Genomic DNA, 24,037 nt, shown 5'->3' on the forward strand with positions numbered 1-24,037 from the left:
CTTATCCACTCGGACGATCGGCGTGGTGTCGCGACTTACCAAATTTCGTGGTTTCTATCGGTTTGTGATAAACACGTGCAGCAAAATCAAGTTTATGTTTTTTTTCTCACTTCGAAGAACTTCAGAATTCAGGGTCAGGTCCAAGGTAGTCGCAGACCCGCGGCACCTGCCATGGGAGGACCTCTAAGATCTCTGCAAAACCCTTCTAATTCTACAGTTTAGATTGCAACAACACTAATTCAAGATACTCAACGATCTCTGTTCTTCAATTTTCCAGAGGTTCAAATATTCTATCCCCGACTTTCCAATTATAGACGTCAATTTCTTCAAAAGCTCTGATAGGATTACGTCCTTACGTAATCGGACTCTGCAACAAGAACCCTAATTTAGATCATACACAGGAATGGACGGGCATTCCGCGCATTCAACTGCTCCAGTTCGTTCCAGGAGTTCCCAATCTCCTTCGCCATCACACTCGGCCTCGGCTTCTGTTTGCTCTTCAGCACACAAGCGCAAGCTAGTCTCCGACGACCACGCACCAGCTTTCCCTTTCTCCTTCTCTGACAACCGAGATGGGGCTCTTACTTCTAATGATGACCTCGAGAGTATCAGCGCTCGAGGGGCAGAAACCGACTCCGAAGACGATTCAGAGGAGGTTGTTGACGATGATGATGACGAAGATAACGACTCAATGAGGGTTTTTACGAATGCCCGGTTAGAGAACAATGTGAAATCGAGGAATACGAAGCTGAAGTCGGAGAATTCTTCTATGAAAATTGATTCTTCTGGGCATTCTGATATAGGTAAGGATGAACGGGGCCCCACTGCATCAGTGGCTTCGGGCCTACCGCAACCTCCAGCAATGAGTTCGATTTCTGGGGTTGCAGTAAAGGAGGACACAATGAAGGGAATTTTTACCGAAAATATACAGACAAGTGGGGCGTATAGTGCTAGAGAAGAAAGCCTGAAGAGAGAGGTACCGTTAGACCCTGAATCTGCTAAACCTTTGTTCTTTTAATCTTTTCATGTTCATCTCGGTCTTAATTGATTGGTCGAAATCCAGTGAAATTGAATTCAGTGATATATCTGGTCGAATGAATAAAGCTTCCTTAAGAAAATGAAAAAGTCCATTTTTTTCTTAGCAGTTGCTATTTTAATTATACGGCAGGTTTGGCTGGCTATTTTGGTAAAAGGTTAGGAAGGACTGTGCTGGGTAATGTTGTGATGTGCTTATTGTTGATAATGGAATCGAGCTTGCGTAATTTTGGGAGACTGGATTGGTAGCTAATATACTTGAGGATCCATAGAAACATATCTTGGAATGAGAAACATATATAGAATGAAGAAAAAAAGATATGAAGTTAGGATAGTTTAGAGCATTGAAATCAACCCAATTACTTAGATCTTTATTTGTCCTTGGATCAATTGGACCTCTCCAAATCAGGTATTTAAATGGTGGAGCTGACTATTTTTGAATTCTTCACAGGAGGAAGCAGGAAGGCTCAAATTTGTATGCCTCACCAATGATGGAATTGACGAGCATATGATTTGGTATTCTCTTTTCTTCTCAAGATTAGACATGCAGCCTGTACCTTTTAGCTTTGCTAATTTCTCTTCATCTTTAATAGCCAGAATAAATCATGGACATACTCTGCAAACCTTTTGTATTCTTTGAAAAAATTATTTAATTTCTATTCATGCCTAAGCTTGCCTCAGGTTGATAGGATTGAAGAATATCTTCGCTAGACAACTGCCTAACATGCCGAAGGAATATATTGTTCGTCTAGTCATGGACAGGTGCACACAAAAAGTTCTTAACAGTTCACTACATCCGTGCTAGTTATTTGGCATTACTTGCTTAATTATTAATTAAATTTCTGCTTGTCTTCAAATGCAGCAGTAATGCAGTATTCATTTTTTTTTTTTTTTTTTTTGGGTACCAGACACCAATATTGACTTCCTGCTCTTGAAATAAAGATTCAACATCTATTATTAGTAAAATATTATTGAGTCCTGTCTCAAGCTGATGGGCCTGCAGTGAGGCTGGTGATTTCCAGTCCTGGACATGGTTAACCTGTGACCAGCTTGACTGGGCTGAGCATAGCCTGGCCTAGGCCATGATATTCCTAGACTGTCTTGTTTTAGTCCTGATCATGAATTAAAAGGTAAGCCTGTGATGTCAGTTTAAGATTTCTCTTGACAGGCACAGGGCCATTGTAACCTCTGTTACTTGGATCCCTCTCCTTACCCCAAAGCACCTATGTAAACTCAATGCACCATAGGTAAGGGTGCGGGATATGTGTCTTGTGCTCCTCACCAAGGCAACAGACCTGTTGTTGGGACAACGGGGGGAAACAAAGGAGGAAAGGGGGTGGGGATCTATCTGCTGAGACACCTGATTCATATTTTATAATTGAGCCCATCTTTTCATTGCTAAATCTGTACATATTGATTAATGGTAATAAATAGAAGTAACTCCAAATTACTGGAGTTCTTGATTTCCTTAGAAGACTTCCCTCTCCTTCTATAAACTAATCAGCTTTGCTCTTATAATAAATAGAGTATTATCCAGCATCCTTGTGCTCTAACTGGTGATATTGCATGTTTAATGTTGTAGGCGCCTTTCTTCCTATACTATCGTAACATACTTTTATACCTTTTTTTTGTTTTTTTGTTTTTTTTAAATATATATATATATATATATATATTTTGTGCATCAGGTAGGCAGCCGACACCTTATTTATTTAGCCAATCTCCCTTTTGCATGTATCACTTTGTTTTCTGATTTCTTTTTCTTGTTCTCATGTCCTCTCATCCTGTGAGAGGAAAGAATCTAGCCGAGAAGTGGAGGATCAGATTAGCATCCTGGAACATTAGATCCCTAATGGGTAATGAAGAGAAGAAGGATTACTATTGTATGTGCCCAATAGACTAGATGGAAGGGTAACAAAGCTAAGGTGTTGGACGACTTTGAACTTTGGTATTTGGGTAATTAAAGTAATAGAAGCGAAGTCGGCATAATTGTAGACAAGGATCTAAAGAATGATGTAGTGGATGTCGAAAGACTGGGAGATAGGATTATATCGATCAAATTGGTGTTGGAGAAAAGGTTGTCAATATAGTTTGCGTTTATGCACCCCAAGTAGGATTGGATGAAAGTAGTAGTTCCAATTTTGGGATTATATGGATAACTTAGTGCAAGGCTTTGATCAAGATGATTTGATTATTATATAAGCTGACCTGAACGGACATGTTGGGAGGGATTGTAGAGGCTATGAAAGTGTCCGTGGAGGGTACGGAGTTGGGGAGAGGAACAAGGAGGGACCTCAATTTTAGACTTTGCAATAGCTTATGATTTACTCATTGTGAACACTTTCTTTGAGAAAAAAGAGAGAAGAATTTAGTTACCTATAAAAGTGGACATTGAAAGATTGATGCAGATCAAAGCTTAAAGAGGAGAACAAAACAAAGAGTTAGAAAATACTTTTCATGTGAACAATAACACAAATTATTACTGTTCACGTGAACAGTAATTTGGGTCCATATCTCCTATTTTAGTTCCCTTTTATAGGTTTTGTTAGGAGATTTAGTTTCCTATTTGGTTTCTTTATTGTTAGTCAAATATTTTTATTTTTTTATTTTTATGACTCAAGCTAGTTTTCTTTTTGTGTTCAGTTGTTAGTTTCTAATTTATTCTTACTTGGTTAGCAAGTTAGACACATATTAGAAAGTCTATTTCAGTCCGTTAGTTTCATTTTTTGTTATTTCTTCATGTCTAAGCAATGTAAGGCTATTTAAAGCCCATCAATTATAATGAAAAGGCAGAGTTGAGTTAGTGAAGTTCATTTGAGATGGTTTTTGCTGTTTTTCTGTGGGATGCAGTTGGGTGAGATGCCCAAAACCTACCCTTCTTCCCCATTCTCAACCCTCCATCGATTTCTTTTTTCTTCTCTCTGATTTTCTGTTTTAGTCTTTATGAGAGAGTGTTTGAGAGTTATTTAAAGACCTGAAGTTCAGCTTGAAGCTGCTGTAATAGAATCTCCATAAAGTTTCCCTTTTCATTACTCAAGCATAACTTCCCAACCAGCATCAGTCGAGGCTCATCTTTTGAAGGATACATAGACAAGTTACAAGGGATCTTCATTCGAATTTTGCGGATCATCCGATGCCAGGAACCCTAGTTTTTGAAGAATGATTAAAAGTTTTCTAATTCATGGCGACAACATAACTCTCAATTCAACCATCGGAATTCAGCCATCAAAATTTGAGCTCCATCAAAGACTGCTACAGCCAACCGTAGGCTTCCTCCTATTTCAGCCATATTCAAACTTTGGTTCTAAATCTGATTTCTGATTTGAATTTGTGGGATCCTAATTGGAGTTAGGTAGTTCCTACCTAGCCTTACATCTTATGAGCACAAGGAAAATGTCAGATGATTGGAGGAGAAGCATAGTAGTTCCAATCTACAACGATAAAGGAGACATTCAGAGCTGCAATAACTCTATAAGCATAAACTATTGAGTCATACTATAAATTAGGGGAGAAGTTATTGAAGCCTTACTAAGAAGAGAGACTCATATCTCGGAGAACCAATTTGGTTTAGTGTCAGGTAGATCCACGACAAAAGCTATCTACCTATTAAGGATTCTCATGGAAAGATAAAGAGCCTACAAGAAGGATCTCCATATTGTTTTTATTGACCTAGAAAAGACAGTGAGAGTCCCTAGAGATATAATCTGGCATGTTCTTGTGAAAAGAGGTTCATGTAGGATTTGGAGAGTGGGTGAGGAATGAGGAGGGGACCTCGGTTTTGGACTTTGCGACAACCTATGGTCTATCCATTACAAACACTTTCTTCCCTAAGAGGGAAGAACACTTGATCATTTACAAAAGTGGGTAACTTATCAACCAAATAGACTTCTTCCGTACTAGAAGGTCCGACAGATGCCTATGCAAGGATTGTAAGGTTATTCCTGGGGAGAGCTTAACATCTCAACATAGATTGTTGATCTTGACATGTGCTTCAGTTTGCCAAAGAGTAAGCTATGGAAACCTATTTGCCCAAAGGTAAGGTGGTGGATTTTGTATGGAGATTCTTTGGGGTCTTTTTAGATAATGTGGCGAAGCAAGGGAACTGGGATTGTGAAGGAGACGCCACAATTGGCCCTTAAAGAGACTTGGTGGTGGGATGCGGAATTTCAGGTAGCCATCAAGGTTAAGAAGGATAATTTTAAGATTTGGCAAAGGACCAAGGAGGTTTAAAGTAAAGAGACATATAAGGCCGTAAATGAGGCAAGGGAGATTGTGGGGAAAGCACGAGCAAAGAAATATGATGACTTGTAAAAAAATCTAACTATCGAGGAAGGAGAAAAAACTATATATAAGGTTTACGAGAAAGGAAGAGTAGGGATTTCAATCATATTCGATGTATTAAGAGTGATGATGGTAGAGTGCTTGTGAACGATGAGGACATTAAGAGGAGATGGGATGAGTATTTCTGGGACTTAATAGAGACAACTCTAGGAGGAGTGGTTTGAATATCCATCATGACAATACGCATCATAGATATGTACTGTAAAGATTTGAGAACCAAAATCAAAGAAGAAGATATAAGAGAGAGACAAAGAGATTGGTGTAACTTGGGAGTCACAATCGTATATTTGGGACTACCCCCTTTGTTCAATATATAGATTAGCTATTACATAGTCATAACCGAAATAGGAAAGTAGAAGACATAATAAAAAAAGAACTAACTTAGCTAACAATTATCCTAAACCCAATAGGACACTAATGAAGATATATCAAATATAATTTCACAGAATGGAGGTCTATGGTCACACATAGCCATCCAACGAACAAATGCTCTCATATACTCTGATACTCCCTGATGTAGATCGAGCTGTCAAAAAGAGAATTCAATGCTGGCCCAATTCTGGTTCAGGTCTGGTTCCGTTTCATACATCGAACCAGCCTTATTTTTCTCCAATTGGATCAGCTAACCTGATGTTACTGTTCACGCAGGTACGGTTCACATGAACAGTACCTTGGGGTCCAATATTGACAGTTGGTTTGGGAAAGATGCTGCCAGCACTTGTTAGGATATTAGATATTAGTTTCTATTTTTATTTCTTTGCTTTATCTTGGCAAGTAAGCTTTGTAACTTAGGAAGATTTGTTTCCTTTTTTAGTTAGTTACTATTTTCTTAGTGAGCTAGTTAGTTTCCTATTTTGTTGGTGAAAAGAAGTTTATATTTTGTAACTTAGCTTAGTTTCCTTTTTATCATTAATTGTTAGTTTCTAATTTATTCTTACTTGGTTAGCAAGTTAGAAGTTAAATTAGAAGGTTTTATTTCCAACATTAGTTTCCTTTTTTATTATGTCTTTGTGTCCAAGCAATGTAAGGCTATTTAAAGCCCATCAATTATAATGAGAAGACAAATTTGAGTTAAACAAAAAAAGAATATGGCTTATGCTGTTATGTTGTGGGATGCAGTTTGGTGAGATGCCCTAGGTGAGATGCCTAAACTTGAGGGGTGAGATGCCCATTCCTTAATTCTTCTTCCACCCTTCTCAACCTTCCATCAAATTCTTTCTTTTCTTATTTACCTTTTATTTGTTTGCTTAGACCAAACCTAAAGGACATCTTCCTTATTTAGCCAGATTTTGAGATCTTGCCTGGGATTAAGATCACTTGTGATTCTAGTTCTACATTACTCCCCCTCAAGCTGGAGTATACACATAGCAACAGAAAGCTCCAGCTTGGACCAACAAGAACTCCAACGAGCACATAAGGAACTCCAATCAACCATCATAAAGTTATCGACAATTCCAAAAGCAATGAAAGCCCATCCAAAGAAGGCACTCCAATACCAACGAAAGCCCTTCCAAAAATGGCACTCCAACAACAATGAAAGTCCTTCCCAAAGAAGACACTCTCATATAATCTCAAAACAGAAGTGAAGCATCCAGTAGCTACATCAAAAGACCTTCCCAAAGAAGGCGCTCCAACAAAGACTGTAGCTCCCAATAGCTACAACAAAAGTACTCATGAGTCTCAAATAGAGATCTCCCTAAACAGATGTCTCATAGAAAATTCCACAGATAAATAAGTAGCATTAGGTCGTTGGGGACCAAACAACGTCAGGTTGTTGAATATACCAAACATCATCAGGTTGCTGAATATACCATCTTCAAAAGATAAAATAGTTGCTGAGGACACACACGAGCATAAACGTCTTCAAATGAAATAATCTTGAACAGACAATCAATCAAATCAAGCAGATAATTTGAATCTCCCCCTCACGTGTAGTAGTACGCAAGGACAAAATATTTTTCAACAACCATTATTGCAAAGAATCCCATAACCAAGAGCACCACAAGAAAATAATTTCCAATCTCCCCCTAATGGTAGGAAATCTGAACAATTAACTCCAATTACCATGCATGCAAGTACCAATTTTCCCAAAAAGTGTAAACTCTAAATTGAGGTGATCCTGGGCTCACCAAAATAATAATTTGGCACATATTTATGCCTGATGGCAATTTTGTAATTACTTCATATAATCCCTAATTGATGCGGAACTCCAGGTCAAATTACCAAATTAGGTTCGATATAAACCCATTTCAAACAATAGAACCCAATTAATCCAAAGTTGATGGTAATTTGTAATTAATCCATCAATCCCAAGTTTAAAAACCATCATTGACCACAAGCAATAAATTGAAATTACAAAAGGGAATGACAATTTAATAATAAAAGGGAACTTTAATTAAAATCACAATCCAAGGCCAAAGGGTATACTAGGAAGTGACCAAAATATAGTGGTAACTAAAGGAGAAATGAGGGGCAATGATATGGAGAGTCAAATAAGTAAACAAATAAGGGCTAAAAGAGGGTAACGTGAGTTGTGGTCTAACTACTCATATATGGGAAAGAAAATAAGGACAAGGGAGGATAAGGAAAGTAGTGAGGGACAAAAGGGGAAACTTAAACAAATAGAAACCAACAAGGAATAAGACAACTCATGAAATATAACTAATGAAGGAAACAAGAAGGGTTTTCTTCTCCCTTCGTAAAACCTGAACAGCGGAAACATCTCAAGAGGAAACCGAGAACCAAAAGAGGGTAACGTGACTGTCTTCTTCTCTTGACAGTCATGCAACCAGCAAAATTTTGCAAGAACTCAGGCAGAAAGAGGGAGGCTGTAGAAACGCAACCCTAAAACGATGCAGAAGATAGTGGAAAAACAAAACAAACAATGCACATGGATTTTACGAGGTTCGGCAAGGTTGCCTACGTCCCCGGTGAGATGAGATCCTGCTTCACTATCAATGGAGAATAGGGTTACAACGCTCGTCCTCACACCTCTCAGTATTGTTTGCATTACAGAGAAAGAAACCCTCGCTACAAATATATAGCGAAAAAACCCTAATCCAGATTAAATTACAATTGCCACCCTAATCCGGATTAAACTACAATTGCCCTCAAATAAAAAATTCGAGCGGGGGGCTGTGCCCCCCTACACCCCCTACTATGCAGGGGGCCTCCTGCCCCCTTGCAACCCCCATGGCCCGCTAACCGGCTAGCGGGACCGCCATCCTGCCTGTCTAGGTGTTGCACCAGTACTCCCTGGATTAAACTGTGACGGAATACAAGACATCATACACCAATAGAGGTGACAATACAACAATGGAGGGAGGGACAGCGGACAAGTAACCAAGGCAGCAAGGGACTTATCTTCGACCAGCAGGCGGAAATCAGGCAGAACTCTTCTTATCTGTGAGATCCAATCAGAGGAACCTCCTCAATCTCTATTTTCAACGAAGTCAATTACAGCAGAGAGAATCAATGGACAACATGCCATCAATATCGTGAGTTTTCTTCCTCACAGCAAAGAAGGTTGTTCTTCAACTTTTGACTCAACAACGGAGAATGATGGTAACCCATGAAACCCAATCACGAACAAGAGTAAGTGCAGCAAAAATTTGTAACCGACAGCCATAGCTATCTCAACTCTCAAGACGGGTGGCAACCCTAAATGACAGCAGCAACCATCTTCTCCAACCGTGATTCGATACCCTAGATTCAAGCAATCGAAAACCAGAGAATGCAACATGGTAATCAGTTTTCTGCTGAAAACTGATTTGAACAGCGAAGAGAACAATCGCAGCAACTAGAATTCAGCAGCAATTAACCAAAAAGGAACCTACACAAACCTGACATCTTTCACCCCAGGCACAAACCAAAGCAGCAGGAGCCGAGGACTTGCAAGAGCAAAATCATTGAAACCCTAGTTCTTATTTTTCTAAGAACTAGAGCTTCACAGTAGCATGAGATCTTATAACGACTCTCAAACCAGCTACAAATTATGGCTCTGATACCGTGTAAAGATTTGAGGACTAGAATCAAAGAAGAAGAAATAAGAGAGAGTGAGACAAAGAGATTGGTGTAACTTGGGAGTCACAACTGTATATTTGGGACTACCCCCTTCATTTAATATATAGACTAGTTATTACATAGTCATAACCCAAATAGGAAAGTAGAAGACACAATCAAAAAAGGGAACTAACTTAGCTAACAACTATCCTAAACCCATGGTATGGAGGTCTATGGTCACACATAGCCCTCCAACCAACAAATGCTCTCATGTACTCACATATAGACCTCCATACCAACTTATGCTTTTATATGCTCTAACATATACGAAAAATAGGAGAGACCGAGGCTAGGAAGCTTTAAGAAAGATGAAAGTAGGTAAGACACCAGGCCTGGATGAGGTCTTAAATGAAGTGTGGAAGAGTTTGGGACTATGTGAGGTTGCCTAGCAACCAAATTGTTTTACAAGATTATGAGCATGAGAAAGATGCCTGAGGAATGGAGGAGAAGTATTGTTGTCCCAATCTACAAGAATAAAGGCGATATCCAAAGTTGTAATAGCTATAGAGGCATAAAACTTATGAGTCATATTATGAAATTATGTGAGAAGGTAATCGAAGTCCGCATAAGAAGAGAAAGTAATATCTCGGGGAACCAATTCGGTTTTATGTCTGGGAAATCCACGATAGAAGCGATTAACCTATTAAGGAGTAAGGAGGCTTATGGAAAAATCTAGAACATACAAGAAGGATCTCCATATGGTCTTCATCGATATAGAAAAGGCTTACGACAGAGTCCCTAGAGATTTAATCTGCATGTATTGGAGAAGAAAGGGGTGCCAAGCAAATACGTGGAAATACTTAGCGACATGTATGGGGGTGTGGTCATTAGTGTGAGATTTGTGGGAGGTCAAGGTAGTGAGTTCCCAATTACAATCGGGTTTAATTCAAGGGTCCGCATTGAGCCCTTTTATTTACGCTTATCATGGATGATTTAACCAAGAACATTCAAGGAGAGGTCTCGTGATGTATGCGTTTTGCCGATGATATTGTACTGGCGGCTGAGACAATGGCAAGTATTAATGGTAAGTTGGAGTTATGGAGATCTACATTGGGATCAAGAGGTCTTAAGATTAGTAGAACGAAGATGGAGTATATGATATGTAAACTCGCGAAGTGTCAACAATGTGTGTTGTCGCCTTGACCCAAGAAAGAGCCTGGATGCCTAGGCGATGCCTTGACAAATATGCTTAGGTTTAGTTCTTGATTAGGATAAATTTACTGTTCACTTGGATTTGAAAATGGGGTTCTTTGGGCATCTAGATCAGTTTCTGGAAGTAGATTCCAAACTAGATGCATGTAATATTTGGTCTTTGAATATTCTTGAGAATTTGTTTGATGTCTGACCATGCTGCAGGTGCCCTTCACTGTACTTGTAAAGTGTTATCTTATACAGGACTCTTCCTCTACCTTTATTGAAACCATATTTTATCTACGTTTGGTACTGCTTTATATAGTTGTAATCTTGCCATAAATTTTTTATTTCTTTCATATCATTCATTTTCATTTTACATGTTTAATCTATTGCAGAAGCCACAAATCTGTAATGGTTATCAGGCATAACCACGTAGTGGGGGGCATCACATATCGCCCTTATATCAGGTAATGTAGAACATCCTGTTAGGTCTGGCCCTTTGTTCCTTCTATGCATATCCTCTTGGTAGGGGATGAATGGTTTGGATCCGTATTTATTTTTGGAACCATATCTGATCCAACATCCCCACAAATGCAAGAAATTAATCAAAGCTTAGTCAGAGTGGACACCCATACTCCATATTGTGTTCTTTTACCTTACAACAATGGTTCCATTCAAACCTGAGTAAGATCAGGCCTTTAGTTTAAACAGGTGCGATTTTGAAATGCATACCCATTAAAAAATCATTTGGAATACATCCACCTGATCATGTCTTGCATCAGAACCACTTTCTCATGCTATAGTTTTGTGATATAAAATATTCTTTTCTGGTTGCAACAACAATCTTTTCACTTGATAGAAGTGAGATTGCTATGTTGAACTCAGCAATCAAGGCTGTGCTATCCTTTGTAATTTCTCTTCATTTAATACCTTGAAGTATTTATCTTTGTCTGCTTTTCCCTGTTCAATCATGTTATGCCTGGGATTTTGCAGCCAAAAATTTGGGGAAATAGCTTTTTGTGCAATCACAGCTGATGAACAAGTAAAAGGCTATGGCACTAGACTGATGAATCACTTAAAACAGCATGCTCGTGATGTTGATCGGCTCACTCATTTTCTAACTTATGCAGACAATAATGCTGTTGGTTATTTTAACAAGCAGGTTTGTTTATTGAAAGTGTTTTTCCAACAAGGAAAATTACTTGGTACTGATCTGGTTATACTGCTGAAAAAAGTTATTTATCTGAATATAATGATCCCTAGATATTAACTGGTGCTTGTTTACTCATCCTGAGCATTGAAGATTTCCACCATCTACCATCTCTATGTTTCTATATAGTTCATATTTTTTTGCAATGTTGCCATTGACTTCCTTAAACTTCCATGAATTACTGCTCTCCCCTGGGGACAGAACTAGACCTTGGTATCCATCTGGCTAAACTCACTCAGAGAGATGGCAATTTCTTGACTTGTCTAAATACAAATATAAAACCATTAGCTTGAAAACTAGTGTATATCTGCATAGAGGCCAAGAAAACATGCACTGAATTTTTTTGGGATGAATATACATGCACTGAATTACTTGCTCTCCTATGGAGACAAAATTATAAGTTTTTATAAAAGAACAGATTTGACACTTCACAAAAGCTCACGATCATTATATAAGATCCCATTTGAAAGATCTCAAAGATCTCAAGTGTTCTATCCCTGAGAAAATTATCCAATGGAAGATTGGCCTAAGTAAGATTCCTGAAAGGTTACTTGAGGCTTAATTTTGATGAATGCTACACTGTAATACTGTACAGTGTACCCAAAAAGAATTTGGACATCATCAAAGAAACAGGTCAATCAAATATTAGGGCATAATCTGACCCATTAGGTATTTAACATTTAGGCACAGGTGGAGTCCTGAGGGAACACTGTAATAATCTGTATGCCTTTTACTAAAGAATACCGTGTGCTCGCCGCACACAGTGGCATACGCCAATTTTTAAAAGGAGTCCTGAGGGAAGATTTCGTGAAGATATAATTAAAGTTCTCTATATGTGTACCGATAAGGGGTATTTCTGTCCTAGATTTTCCTTATTAAAACTGTTATTATGCTCTATATTATTTTTTATTTGTGAGGAATGTTTGCCAAACTTAGCAAAAGGAATACAGATCAGTCCTTGTTCTAACTTCTCTTTAATAAAATGACGATCAATCTCCACGTGCTTTGTGCGATCTTTGCTGAACTGTATTCTGAGCAATGTTGATGGCAGACTTTCAAAAGACTCTGGATCCACATCGACTCACAAAGATTGTGAGTGATTGGAAATTTACTATATACACAAAGATTGTATATACTTATACTCTTTAAGAGCCAATTTGATACCAATTTATTACTCAAAGAGAATGTGTGTGCAATCTGTTTTCATTCCTTCTTGATCAGTTTAGGGGATATAATTTTCTGTTTGTGTCATTTTTCTCATTGGATGCTATGGGATTTAACTTTTCATTTTACTATTATTCCATGCTCTTTTACTTATAGTCTTAGAAAGATTTTTCATTTTACTATTATTCTATGCTCTTTCACTTATAGTCTTAGAAAGCTTTCAAATACCTCTCTTTCTTTTTCTACATGGAAAAGTTAATCTTTTCAGATTCTCATGGCTGTTTGGCGTCACTACCTGCTTTACTATTCCATCGAATTGTCTTAACCCTTCTAGGGTTGCAGGGTTTCTAATTTGAATGATAGCTCATAAATTGAAATTGTGTATTTGCATTAATAGGGTTTTACAAAGGAGATTGATTTGGAGAAAGAAAGATGGCAAGGGTATGGACTAGATGCTATATTGATAGACTTCACGCTTTATCATTTTTTTTTTTTTTTTTGTTCAGCTTTAGTTTGTTGAAAAATTTAAAGAGTTATTTTCTGCATTTTATGCTACTGCTTTATAACATCAGTTCGATTTCATTATACAACGAGAAAGTACTTCCTCTAGGCCTCAGTGCTTGTCTTCTTTGGAGATTTTCTATCCTACAATTTTGTCCATGCTACAATATAAATTGAGTATTTCTGATGTTTCTATATTACCCTTGTCTTCTTTCCTGTAAAAATATTAATTCCTAGGCATTCTAGTGCCAACTCATTGGAGTTTATACTTTGGAAGTTATGATTAAAACAAGTGGATAATTAATGAGAAAGGAATGCTGGCACTCCCTCTCCAATTCTCCATTGACAATCGAACTTTACTCATTCATATATGATATAAAATATTCTATACTCCTATGCAGCAGACCAAGGGTCCACAGCTTTGAGTGTTTGACCATGTACATGTAGAAACGCAACCCTAAAATGATGCATAAGATAATGGAAAAACAAGAACAAGCAATGCACACAGATTTACGAGGTTCGGCAAGATTGCCTACGTCCCCGGTGAGATGAGATCTTACTTCACTATCAATGGAGCGGGACCGCCGTCCTGCTTGTCAAGGCGCTACACCAGTACTCTCTAGGTCAAACTGTGACGGAATACAAGATATCGTACACCAACAATCTCCACCTTGGCTTGAATTCTGTCGAGCCTCCTGTAAAGATAACCTGTAGACGTCTTCATCTTCGTACCTCATTAGAGGTACAAACCTGCACCTGTCTAGTGTGTCCTTCATCTTCAAAAATGAGTAATATTAATCAAGTCCAAACAGGACTCGAACTTCTCTGTAGTAACTGGCTTGGTAAACATATCTACAGGATTGAGATTTGTATGAATTTTTCTCAAGTGAATACTGTCTTCTGACACAAGCTCCCTGATCTTGTGAAATCTCACATCAATATGCTTTGTCCTTGCATAAAACACCTGATTCTTTGCAACATGTATGTCACTCTGACTGTCACAATGTAATACTGTACCTCCTTGCTCCAACCCCAACTCATGAACTAGTCCAGCCAACCATACTCCTTCCTTGGCAGCTTCAACTGCCGCCATGTACTCTGCCTCTGTAGTGGACAATGCAATTGTAGACTGAAGCATCGCCTCCATGATATAGGTCCACCAGCCAATGTAAATACATACCCTGTAGTAGACCTCCTATTGTCTAAATCACCAGCATAGTCAGAATCAACATAACCTGCCAATTCTGTGGAACTTCCCTTACCACTGAATATAATACCTATATCTTTAGTCTTGCTCAAATATCTGAAGATCCACTTAATTGCATTCCAATGCTCCTTCCCTGGATTACTCATGTATCTGCTAACAACACTGACTGCATGGGACAAATCCCAACTACGCTAGCATAGGGGACCTGAGACATATGCTCCACCTCCTCATGTGTTGTAGGGCATTCCCTTTCAGATAACTTGAAGTGGCCAGCTAATGGAGTGCTAACCAGCTTAGCCTTTTCCATGTTGAAACGCTCTAACGCCTTTTCAATATATCTCTTCTGAGTTACCCAAAGTTTAACTGCATTACTATCTCTAAGGATTTCCATGCCAAGGATCTTCTTAGTAGCACTAAGATCCTTCATCTCAAATTCAACACTCAACAAAGACTTCAAAGAGACTATCATGTTTGTTCTTTGCAGCAATGAGCATGTCATCAACATAAAGCATCAACAAAATAATGGAATTATCACTTGACACTTTATAATAAACACAACTATCATACTCACTCCTTGTGTAGCGAACCTTCATCATGTGGGAATCAAAGTGCTTGTATCACTGCCTAGGAGATTGCTTAAGACCGTAAAGTGATCTCTTAAGCAGACAAACATGATCTTCCTTTCCTTGCGCCTTGAAACATTCAGGCTGCTCCATGTAAATCTGTTCCTCCAAGTCACTATGAAGAAATGCAGTCTTCACATCAAGCTGTTCAAGCTCTAAATCATACATGGCCACCAAAGCAAGTAGTACCCTGATTGAAGTGTGTTTCACCACTAGAGAGAATATTTCATTGTAGTATATCCTCTCCTTCTGTGCATAGCCCTTGGTTACAAGTCTGGCCTTATACCTTTCACGCTCCTTCTCAGATGCTATCTCTTCCTTACGAAAGACCCATTTACACCCAATGATTTTTCTTCCCTTAGGTTTTTCCATAATTTCCCAAGTCTTGTTCTTCTGTAGAGACTCCATTTCCTCCATCTTAACTGCCATCCATTTATCATGCTGTGCATCACTCAAAGCATTATGATAGGAAGGTGGATCACCTGTACCTATAGTGAGGGCATAGACAATCATGTCCTCAAACCCGTATCTCACAGGTGCTTTGTGAGTATGATTCCCTTTACCCTTTGCCACAATATAGGGAACTTCTACTGCTTCTTGTTGTCCTGGTAAGTCACTTAATGACTCATTTTCTCTTGTTGTTTCTGACTCACCTAACTCCACCTGCACAGTGGACGCTTCTTTTTTTTCATCAATTGCTTGTGAATTGCAATTTGACTTCACCATATGAGACTCATCAAACACAACGTCCTTACTAACCACAACTTTCTGTGAACTTGGATCCCACAACTTGAATCCCTTTACGCCTTTCTTAAAACCAAGAAAGATACACTGCTTAGACTTTGAGTCTAACTTGGAACGTTGCTCACTCTTAACATGTGCATAGGCTGGACAACCAAATAGTTTTAGAATAGAATAATCTACTGGTTTTCCTATTCATACCTTTTCGGGAATTTTACAATTAATCGCCTTTGATGGAGATCTATTGATAAGGAAACATGCCATATTCATTGCTTCTACCCAAAATCTCTTACTCAACCCTGCATTCAGCCTCATACTCCGAGCTCTTTCTAGAAGTGTTCTGTTCATCCTTTCAGCTACACCATTTTGTTGTGGTTTCTATGGAACCGTGAAGTGACTGTAATCCCTTCAGCTTTGCACAATTCTAGAAACGACTTGTATGTGTACTCCCCTCCATTATCTGTTCTCAAGTACTTAATTTTCTTTTCTGTTTTCCTTTCTACCTCAGCCTTCCATTCCTTAAATTTAGTGAACACCTCACTTTTATGCTTCATGAAGTAGATCCAGACTTTCCTTGAGTAATCATCAACAAAGGTCACGAAGTATTTTGCCCCACCTTTAGATTTTATTGTTGAAGGACCCTATACATCGCTGTGTACATAATCAACACCCCTATACTGTTATGTTTTGTAGTTTTGAAACTAACCATGCATTGTTTCTCGAACATACAATACTTGCAGAAGTTCAGTTTACAAGTTTTCACTCCCTTTAACAATTTCCTTTTATGAAGCTCCATCAATCCTTTTTCTCCCATATGCCCTAACCGCATATGCCACAGATAGGTATCATTTGTATTAGATCCTACATTTGTAGTCACAGATGCTCCACTTGTAACAGTGCTCCCTATGAGTCTGTATAAGTCCTATTAGCTGTCCCTTCATGACAACCATAACACCCTTAATAACTTTGAGAACTCCACCTTCTGCTATGTTCTTGCAGCCATTTGAGTCAAGTGCCCCCAAAGATACTAAGTTTTTCCTTAATTCTGGTACATGTCTCACATCTGCTAAAGTTCTTACTATCCCATCAGACATCTTGATCTTGATAGTGCCTATCCTAATGGTCTTGCATACAACATCATTCCCCATTAGGACAGACCCACCATTATATGGTTGATATATATCAAACCAATCCTTATGTGGACACATGTGATATGAACATCCAGAATCTAAAATCCAAGAATCATAAGGTTGATTCTTACCTGATGATATAGAGAGTACATCTCCATCTGAACTGTCAGCCACACTAGCTTCCTCAGATGCCTTATCTACACCTCTCTTCTTCAAGTCTGCGTTCCTCTTCAAGCACTCTCTCTTCATATGACCTTCCTTCTTGCAATAGTAACAAGAAACATTTGTCTTTGCCCCTTTTGATTTTGATCGACTCTTCCCAGATCCCTTTTGATTTGATCTTCCTCTTTCCTGCTCCTTGTCACCTCTGAAAAGACTTTCTCCTTGAGATTTTGTACTACTAGCTTTCTTCCTTGTATCATTGGACATGAGGGCAGTCGCGACTTCATCCATCTCAAAGGTCTCCTTTCCGTACAACAGAGTCGTTACTAGGTGATCATATGATTCTGGGATCGATGATAGCAACAGTAACGCCTTGTTTTCATCCTTAATCTTAACCTCCAGGTTTACAAGTTTACTTACGATCTGATTAAACATGTTAAGATGCTCTAACAGATCCGTACCTTTCTCCATTTGTAGAGAATATAATTGTTTCTTCACGAACAACTTGTTTATTAAGGACTTCGTCATGTAGATGCTTTCAAGTTTTGCCCATAACTGCGGTGTAGATTCGATACCCACAACATATTGTAGGGCATCATCAGAAGGATTCAATCGAATAACACTTACCGCCTTTTCCTCCATCTCTTTCCAATTTTCGTCAGTAATTTTTGCAGGTTTCTTCGACTTTCCCAACAACGTTTTCGCCAAACCCTGTTGTATCAGAAGATCCTTCATCCTTTGACGCCAGAGGGTGAAATTGTTTTTCCCATTGAACTACTCGATATCATACTTGACATTCGATCCATTCCTTGCCATCGTGATAGTAAAACCCTAGAAAACGGAAACCTAGAGCTCTGATACCAATTTGTAGAAACGCAACCCTAAAACGATGCAGAAGATAATGGAAAAACAAGAACAAGCAATGCACACAGATTTACGAGGTTTGGCAAGATTGCCTACGTCTCCGGTGAGATGAGATCCTACTTCACTATGAATGGAGAATAGGGTTATAGCGCTCGTCCCTCACATCTCTCAGTATTGCTTGCATTACAGAGAAATAAACCCTCGCTACAAATATTTAGTAAAAAATCCTAATCCAGAAAGTACATAATTGCCCTCAAATAAAAAAAATTCGAGCGGTGGGCTGCGCTCCCTTACACTCCCTGCTATGCAGGGGGGCCTCCTGCCCCCCTTGCGACTCCCATGGCCCGCTAACCGGTTAGTGGGACCGCCATCCTACCTATCAAGGCGCTGCACCAGTACTCCCTGGGTTAAATTGTGACGGAATACAAGACATCGTACACCAACAGTACACTAATCGTAAGACCCTTTTGAGAATTTTTATTTGTAGGAATAAAGCATATCTTAGATGTCTTAATTTTTCAGATTAGTTAATTTATGTTTATTCTATATCATCTCATAATGTTTGTATTAAAAATAACTAATAATATGTTTTAAAATATAAAAAATGTGTATACCCAACAAGTTCAAGAATCTTTTCTTCTTTGGGATTTGTCAAGTTGGACGCCCATGTTTGTCTCGGACTCTTAACATCTGCACCCGCTTCCTGGTACCATAGCTCTACTACTTGAGTTTTATGGAATGAGATTAATATAGAAGGGTTGTCTGAGAATAGGTAAAATCAGTGTTTATTTTTGGGTGATGGCCTAATGGGTTGCTGGATTGGACCCCCTTTTCCATAGAATTTGAGGGAATCGATGGAGGGGAATTTGGCGGCTAATGGTAGAACATAAGCTTTGAAATGGTTTTAGAAGAAGTATGTGGTGCTTTATGTGGTGCTTTTTTTTCCCTATTCTGTTTCCCTTGTCCTAATTTCTCTCTCCCTTGGGTTACACTGAAAGGATTTGTTTGAAGAGTCAAAACAATGGAGAGGAAGAGTCCTAATGTGTCCATATTTCAACCAGTTCGCTTGAATACATTGTCTCTCTCGAAGCTGTAGAATCCACAACCTCTTGGGTTTATATCCATTTTGAGCTATCAGCGTTGTATTTATTGAGTTGAGGGTCTTATTTTTTATTAATTTTTTGATATTAGTTGAAGTTTTTGGTTATTTTTTAAGTTAATGGTTGAAATGGAGTTATTCTATCCCTGAAGTTCACCAATCAAAAGAAAGAAAAAAAGAGGGGGAAAAAAGTGATCCATACGATGATACAATTGTAACTCACTATCTTGAAATAAATTGATATTTCACTTGGGATGTTTCCCTTTTCTTCCCACTCATGGGTTTTCTTCTTCTTGTTGTTTCGTCATTTGGGGGCTGTAGTTTAAAACCCCAGGTTCTTGATGATGTTCAGACCCATTTATTTTGGCAAAGATGCTGCCTGTGTCACTCCCATGCAAATCTCTTAAGCTATCTTTACGCTATCAGGAAAATATGCCACTTGGTTTTTTCGTTCAAATTATGTTGTTGTTAATTGCAGTCAAACATTTGAGTTGAGTCCCTGTCACTATGGTTGTAGTTATAATGCTATTGCAGTCTTCGTTTAGATTTATTATGTTTTTATTGATAGGATCTTCTTGGCCACAAAGCCATGTGTTTACAAGAGGGGATTTACATGAATTTCATTTTTTTTCCAGGTATATTAAAGATTATGATGGAGGAATTCTTATGGAATGCAAAATTGATCCGAAGCTTCCATATACTGATTTATCAACTATGATTCGCCGACAAAGGCAGGTAAAATTGGAATTTAGCATTCATCCAAAAAAAAAAAAAGAATTTAGCCCCTCAAAAATTTAATGGTCTTGATGTTTAATTATTTCAGTTCAAAGATGCCCTTTTCTCAGACTCAGCGTTTGTACGATTTTTGCATGCTTTACAGTTAAAAACCTACCGAGATTCTTGTGTTTAGTACCACCGTAGATGGTAATTTTGGTATATGGGCTTTTATGTATTGGCTTATAGACCAGGTGTATACTTGTAGTTATTTCCTTTCTTTATTATGAATACATCTTATTGCTCACAGTGAGGGTATTCTGCCCAACTTTATTATGAATACATCATATTGCTCACAGTGAGGGTATTCTGCCCAACTGTGAGCCAGATTTTCTCCCTACCGCTCTCTTTTTCTTATCTATTTTTTGGGTGGGTGTCTTAACCTGCGGTACTGCTTCAGCTGGTTCTAATATTGTTTCAAAGCCCATCAATGTTCTAAATATTTTTGAGACAAGCTGGATCATCAGAGTCTAAGAATTTTGGAACACCCGGTATTTCCCTTCTTAACAGATGAACTAACACACCATTGCTGAGCATAGGTTTCATGACACCTTCCCTCTTCTAGTGAAGCCAAAACTGTTCTGAGATAAGTTCAACTTAGGAAAATCTTGCAGGTGTACCCACAACTGATAAAATGTTCAATGGACGGCTCCTTATGTGGCCATAAAAAGGTGACAATTATGTGTGTGAACTTCTCCATTGCATATGTGTGTGTGTGTGTGTGTCAATACTGTAACTACCTCTCAAAGGCTGCATCCTTTTGGTATCTGTGACACATTGGACTTCCAATGATTCTTCAAAGGTGGAACATTACCTTTCTGGCTACCTTCATCGTCCAAAGCTTCTTAACCGATCCGTAATATTTGACAGGAAAAAAATACCATCTCTTCAGATATAAAAAAAATCCCATCCCCGGCTGCAGACCAGCTTCTGCTATCCAATTTGGAGGCATCAATTACAGCTTCTCCACTTCAATTTGGAGGTATCAATTACAGCTTCTCCGATCCAATTTGGAATCCTGGAGCTCTTGAAATTGGTCATAGTTTCACCCACAGAAGATTCTTTGTCAATGGAAAAATGATTAGGGTCAGGAAATCCCATCTGAAAACTTAGGACACCTACCCAAGGGACCTAGGACTTCAGTGGCATACCTCTTCTGACATGAATCTCGACACTGTTGAAAACCTGCTAATTATTCTTGATTTCTCCAGTTGACTTCCCCAACCACCCAACAGTTCAACTCCACCTTCTTGGCTGGAACAAGCTTTCTCCGTAGACTGCCTCAACCACAACAACATTTCCATGACCATTTATAAAGAGGGGCCTTAATAGCAACTTTGAAAGCCTAATACCCTAACAATTCCCCTCCCTTTAGCATGGTAGTCTGGTCAAAGGTTATTAAGTGCCTTTTTTTTTTGGCATCATTTTGAATGTTTGCCAAGAAGTCTCTTCCAAGTTTCCCTAAATAGTTAGCTACCAGACTTGAATGGAGAACAAAAAAGGAAAATAGGTGGGAAATTCGAAGAGAACAGATTGTACATCGATCAGCTTTCCACCTTTCAACAGGTATCCTTTCCTCTAGGAGGTTAGCTTCTTACTAAATCTGTTTGACAGGGTCCTTAATGGTGGATGATTAGATTAGCTCCTAATGGCAGCCCTAATAGCTAAATGGCAACTCATCTGTCTCTTATAGCCCAGCCCACAGCCAATTCCTCCAATTCCTGAAATTTTCTGGAAAAAAGGTACACTTTCTCAAATTAATCTTGAGAATTGAGGTCACCAAAAGAAATCCAATAGTCTTGGGTTTCTTGTTTGGTGATGAGTAGCTTCACAAATTTGTGTGTCATCAATGCAAACTTGACGCTAAAAGAAGTCTGGGAAATCATGAGCATTGCCTTTCATGATACCCAGGGGTACAGACTCTGGTTGGATGCAAGTCAAACTTCCACCACAATATCAAAGAGGGTGAAGAGGGGTTCACATGCCTAATGCCCACCTTTAACTTCTGCAATACCCAGAAGAATGCCTGTTAATTAGCATAAAAAAGGCCATCTTATAGCACATAATGTCGATTTCCTGCATTTGAGCCCAAAGCCCATCTTTTTCCACTTAAAAAAAAATCAATAAATTGGTAGCTCACATAGTCTGATAGTCAAAGGGTTACTCCATATCTATTTTATACAACACCTTTTCATCCTCTCTAATTTAGAAAACCTCGTATTTATTTGCTACAATGGCTTCAAAAATCTGTCTTTTGAGATTCTTTGACCCATAACCTACTTGTGTCTTTTAACCTAGAATGCTACCCACTCAATACAACTGCATCAAGAGTCTATTATTTATTTCACTTGTGACCACCTTGTGTCATCTAACCAAGAATTTTTCCACTCTCTTGTAAATGCTACCAATTCATTTTCCTGAGCCCTGTAGTCCTTCTGTTCCTTAGTGACACTTTCCTTAGGATTAAAATATTTTGAACACTTGCAATATATTCTCCATAATGATTTCCTAATACGGCAGGGGCCTAAATGCTTCCTGGTCTGGGGCCTTATTCACCATAAACTTCAAACCATCTATTTCAGTAACAATTGGACTTTTAATGTCCTTTTTATATGTGCCATTGGCTGGTAGGTGGCATTGTAAGGGATTTTTGTAGAGGTGGCCCTGTTGATGTTGTTTCAGTTTCAAAATTTCCTATCAAAAGGGGCAGGGTCTGGCAATGATAAGTTATCAAAGAAGCGACATCTACAGTTTTGAAGCGCAGCCCTCTTTGCTTCCATTCTGTCTATACGATTTGAATTCTTTAGATCCTTAACTCGAATTTTATGTTTGAGTCAATTTCTTTGATAATTATTTGATATAGTCTGAAATTTCTCTTGTTATTTCAAGTGTAGGCAATTGATGAAAAGATAAGAGAGCTTTCTAATTGTCACATTGTGTACCCAGGAATTGACTCTCAAAAGGTATATTCATTCGACCACTGCTATGATCTATTACCAGCACATACCCATATATATATATATTTTGTGGGAAACCATTTCTGGAGCCTTTGCACATGCTAGATTCATGTCGAATAAAATATATAAGATTGCTCATAGAATTTTGTATAGCGCTATCATGATGCGAGAAAGTTAAGTATCTGTAAGTCAAATAACATAGTTAAGATGGAAACTTTTGGATAGAGGTGTTTTGGACCTATATATATGGGTAATATTCTTAAAAGACATTCAGCAAGTCTTACCAATAAATGGCATTTCACGGTTTATTTTTCTAGAAATGAGGTATAAATAATGTAAGTTATATTTGAGCAACCTAAATACTCATGGTACCAATCTTTTATGGTTTGGAAAAGTGTGTTAAGTTAGCACTCAATTTCCAACTATTTGGACACAGAATCTATGTGTCAATAATTTATACACTTCTCTTGAACAAAATAGGTAAAGATGACATCAAACAAAAACCAAATTCGCAGAGCCCAGAAGAAATCTGATGACTTGAAAGTAGATGTCTGAAGTTCAGTATGATTAAACCCAACGTTTTGGTGGAACACAATTGAAGAGCAATAGAATTGGAAGGCTGGGGAGAGAGTAAGAAAAATTGAAGCAATAAATGCTTTAGGACATCTTAGATGCTATCTTTCTGTGTTGAATCATGAATGCTATTGCTCATATCAGTACCTATAATATATATATATATATATATAATATTTTTCAGGTTCCAACATCAAAGGGACATTTCATAGGTATTTTATCACCAAGCTATAAATTACTGATACTGATTATACCATATCGTCACATACATATGGAAACTAACTTTATTGAAGGACAACATGTACCGAATGGTCCCAACCCCATTCTTACTAAAATCCTGTATCGTATTGTTAGCCTTGGAAATCCTGGCCTTGACATTCTTCTCAACATGAATCTCAAATTCTCTACCTTTTCATCTTCAACCAGGTTAAACTAGTCATGAGAATAATCTATTCTCAACTTT

The 24,037-nt window shown here is 38.3% G+C and overlaps 1 protein-coding gene across 2 annotated transcripts in view; it reads left to right on the forward strand.

Moving 5' to 3' along the window:
* Positions 1-24,037, forward strand: part of LOC122091525 (histone acetyltransferase GCN5) — a 49,190-nt gene continuing 25,153 nt past the window's right edge. The window contains exons 1-9 of one of the 2 annotated variants that reach the window (XM_042661527.1): positions 1-279; positions 402-976; positions 1,487-1,551; positions 1,717-1,797; positions 10,965-11,036; positions 11,563-11,731; positions 13,341-13,384; positions 19,906-20,005; positions 22,939-23,007. In XM_042661527.1, coding sequence (XP_042517461.1) covers positions 404-976; positions 1,487-1,551; positions 1,717-1,797; positions 10,965-11,036; positions 11,563-11,731; positions 13,341-13,384; positions 19,906-20,005; positions 22,939-23,007 — 1,173 coding nt within the window. In that variant the 5' untranslated portion in view covers positions 1-279; positions 402-403. Of the gene's footprint in view, positions 977-1,486; positions 1,552-1,716; positions 1,798-10,964; positions 11,037-11,562; positions 11,732-13,340; positions 13,385-19,905; positions 20,006-22,938; positions 23,008-24,037 lie in introns of both variants that reach the window. The other variant, XM_042661526.1, reaches the window with a different exon arrangement.

Source organism: Macadamia integrifolia, chromosome 10, assembly GCF_013358625.1.
Source record: "Macadamia integrifolia cultivar HAES 741 chromosome 10, SCU_Mint_v3, whole genome shotgun sequence".
Lineage (NCBI taxonomy): Eukaryota > Viridiplantae > Streptophyta > Magnoliopsida > Proteales > Proteaceae > Macadamia > Macadamia integrifolia.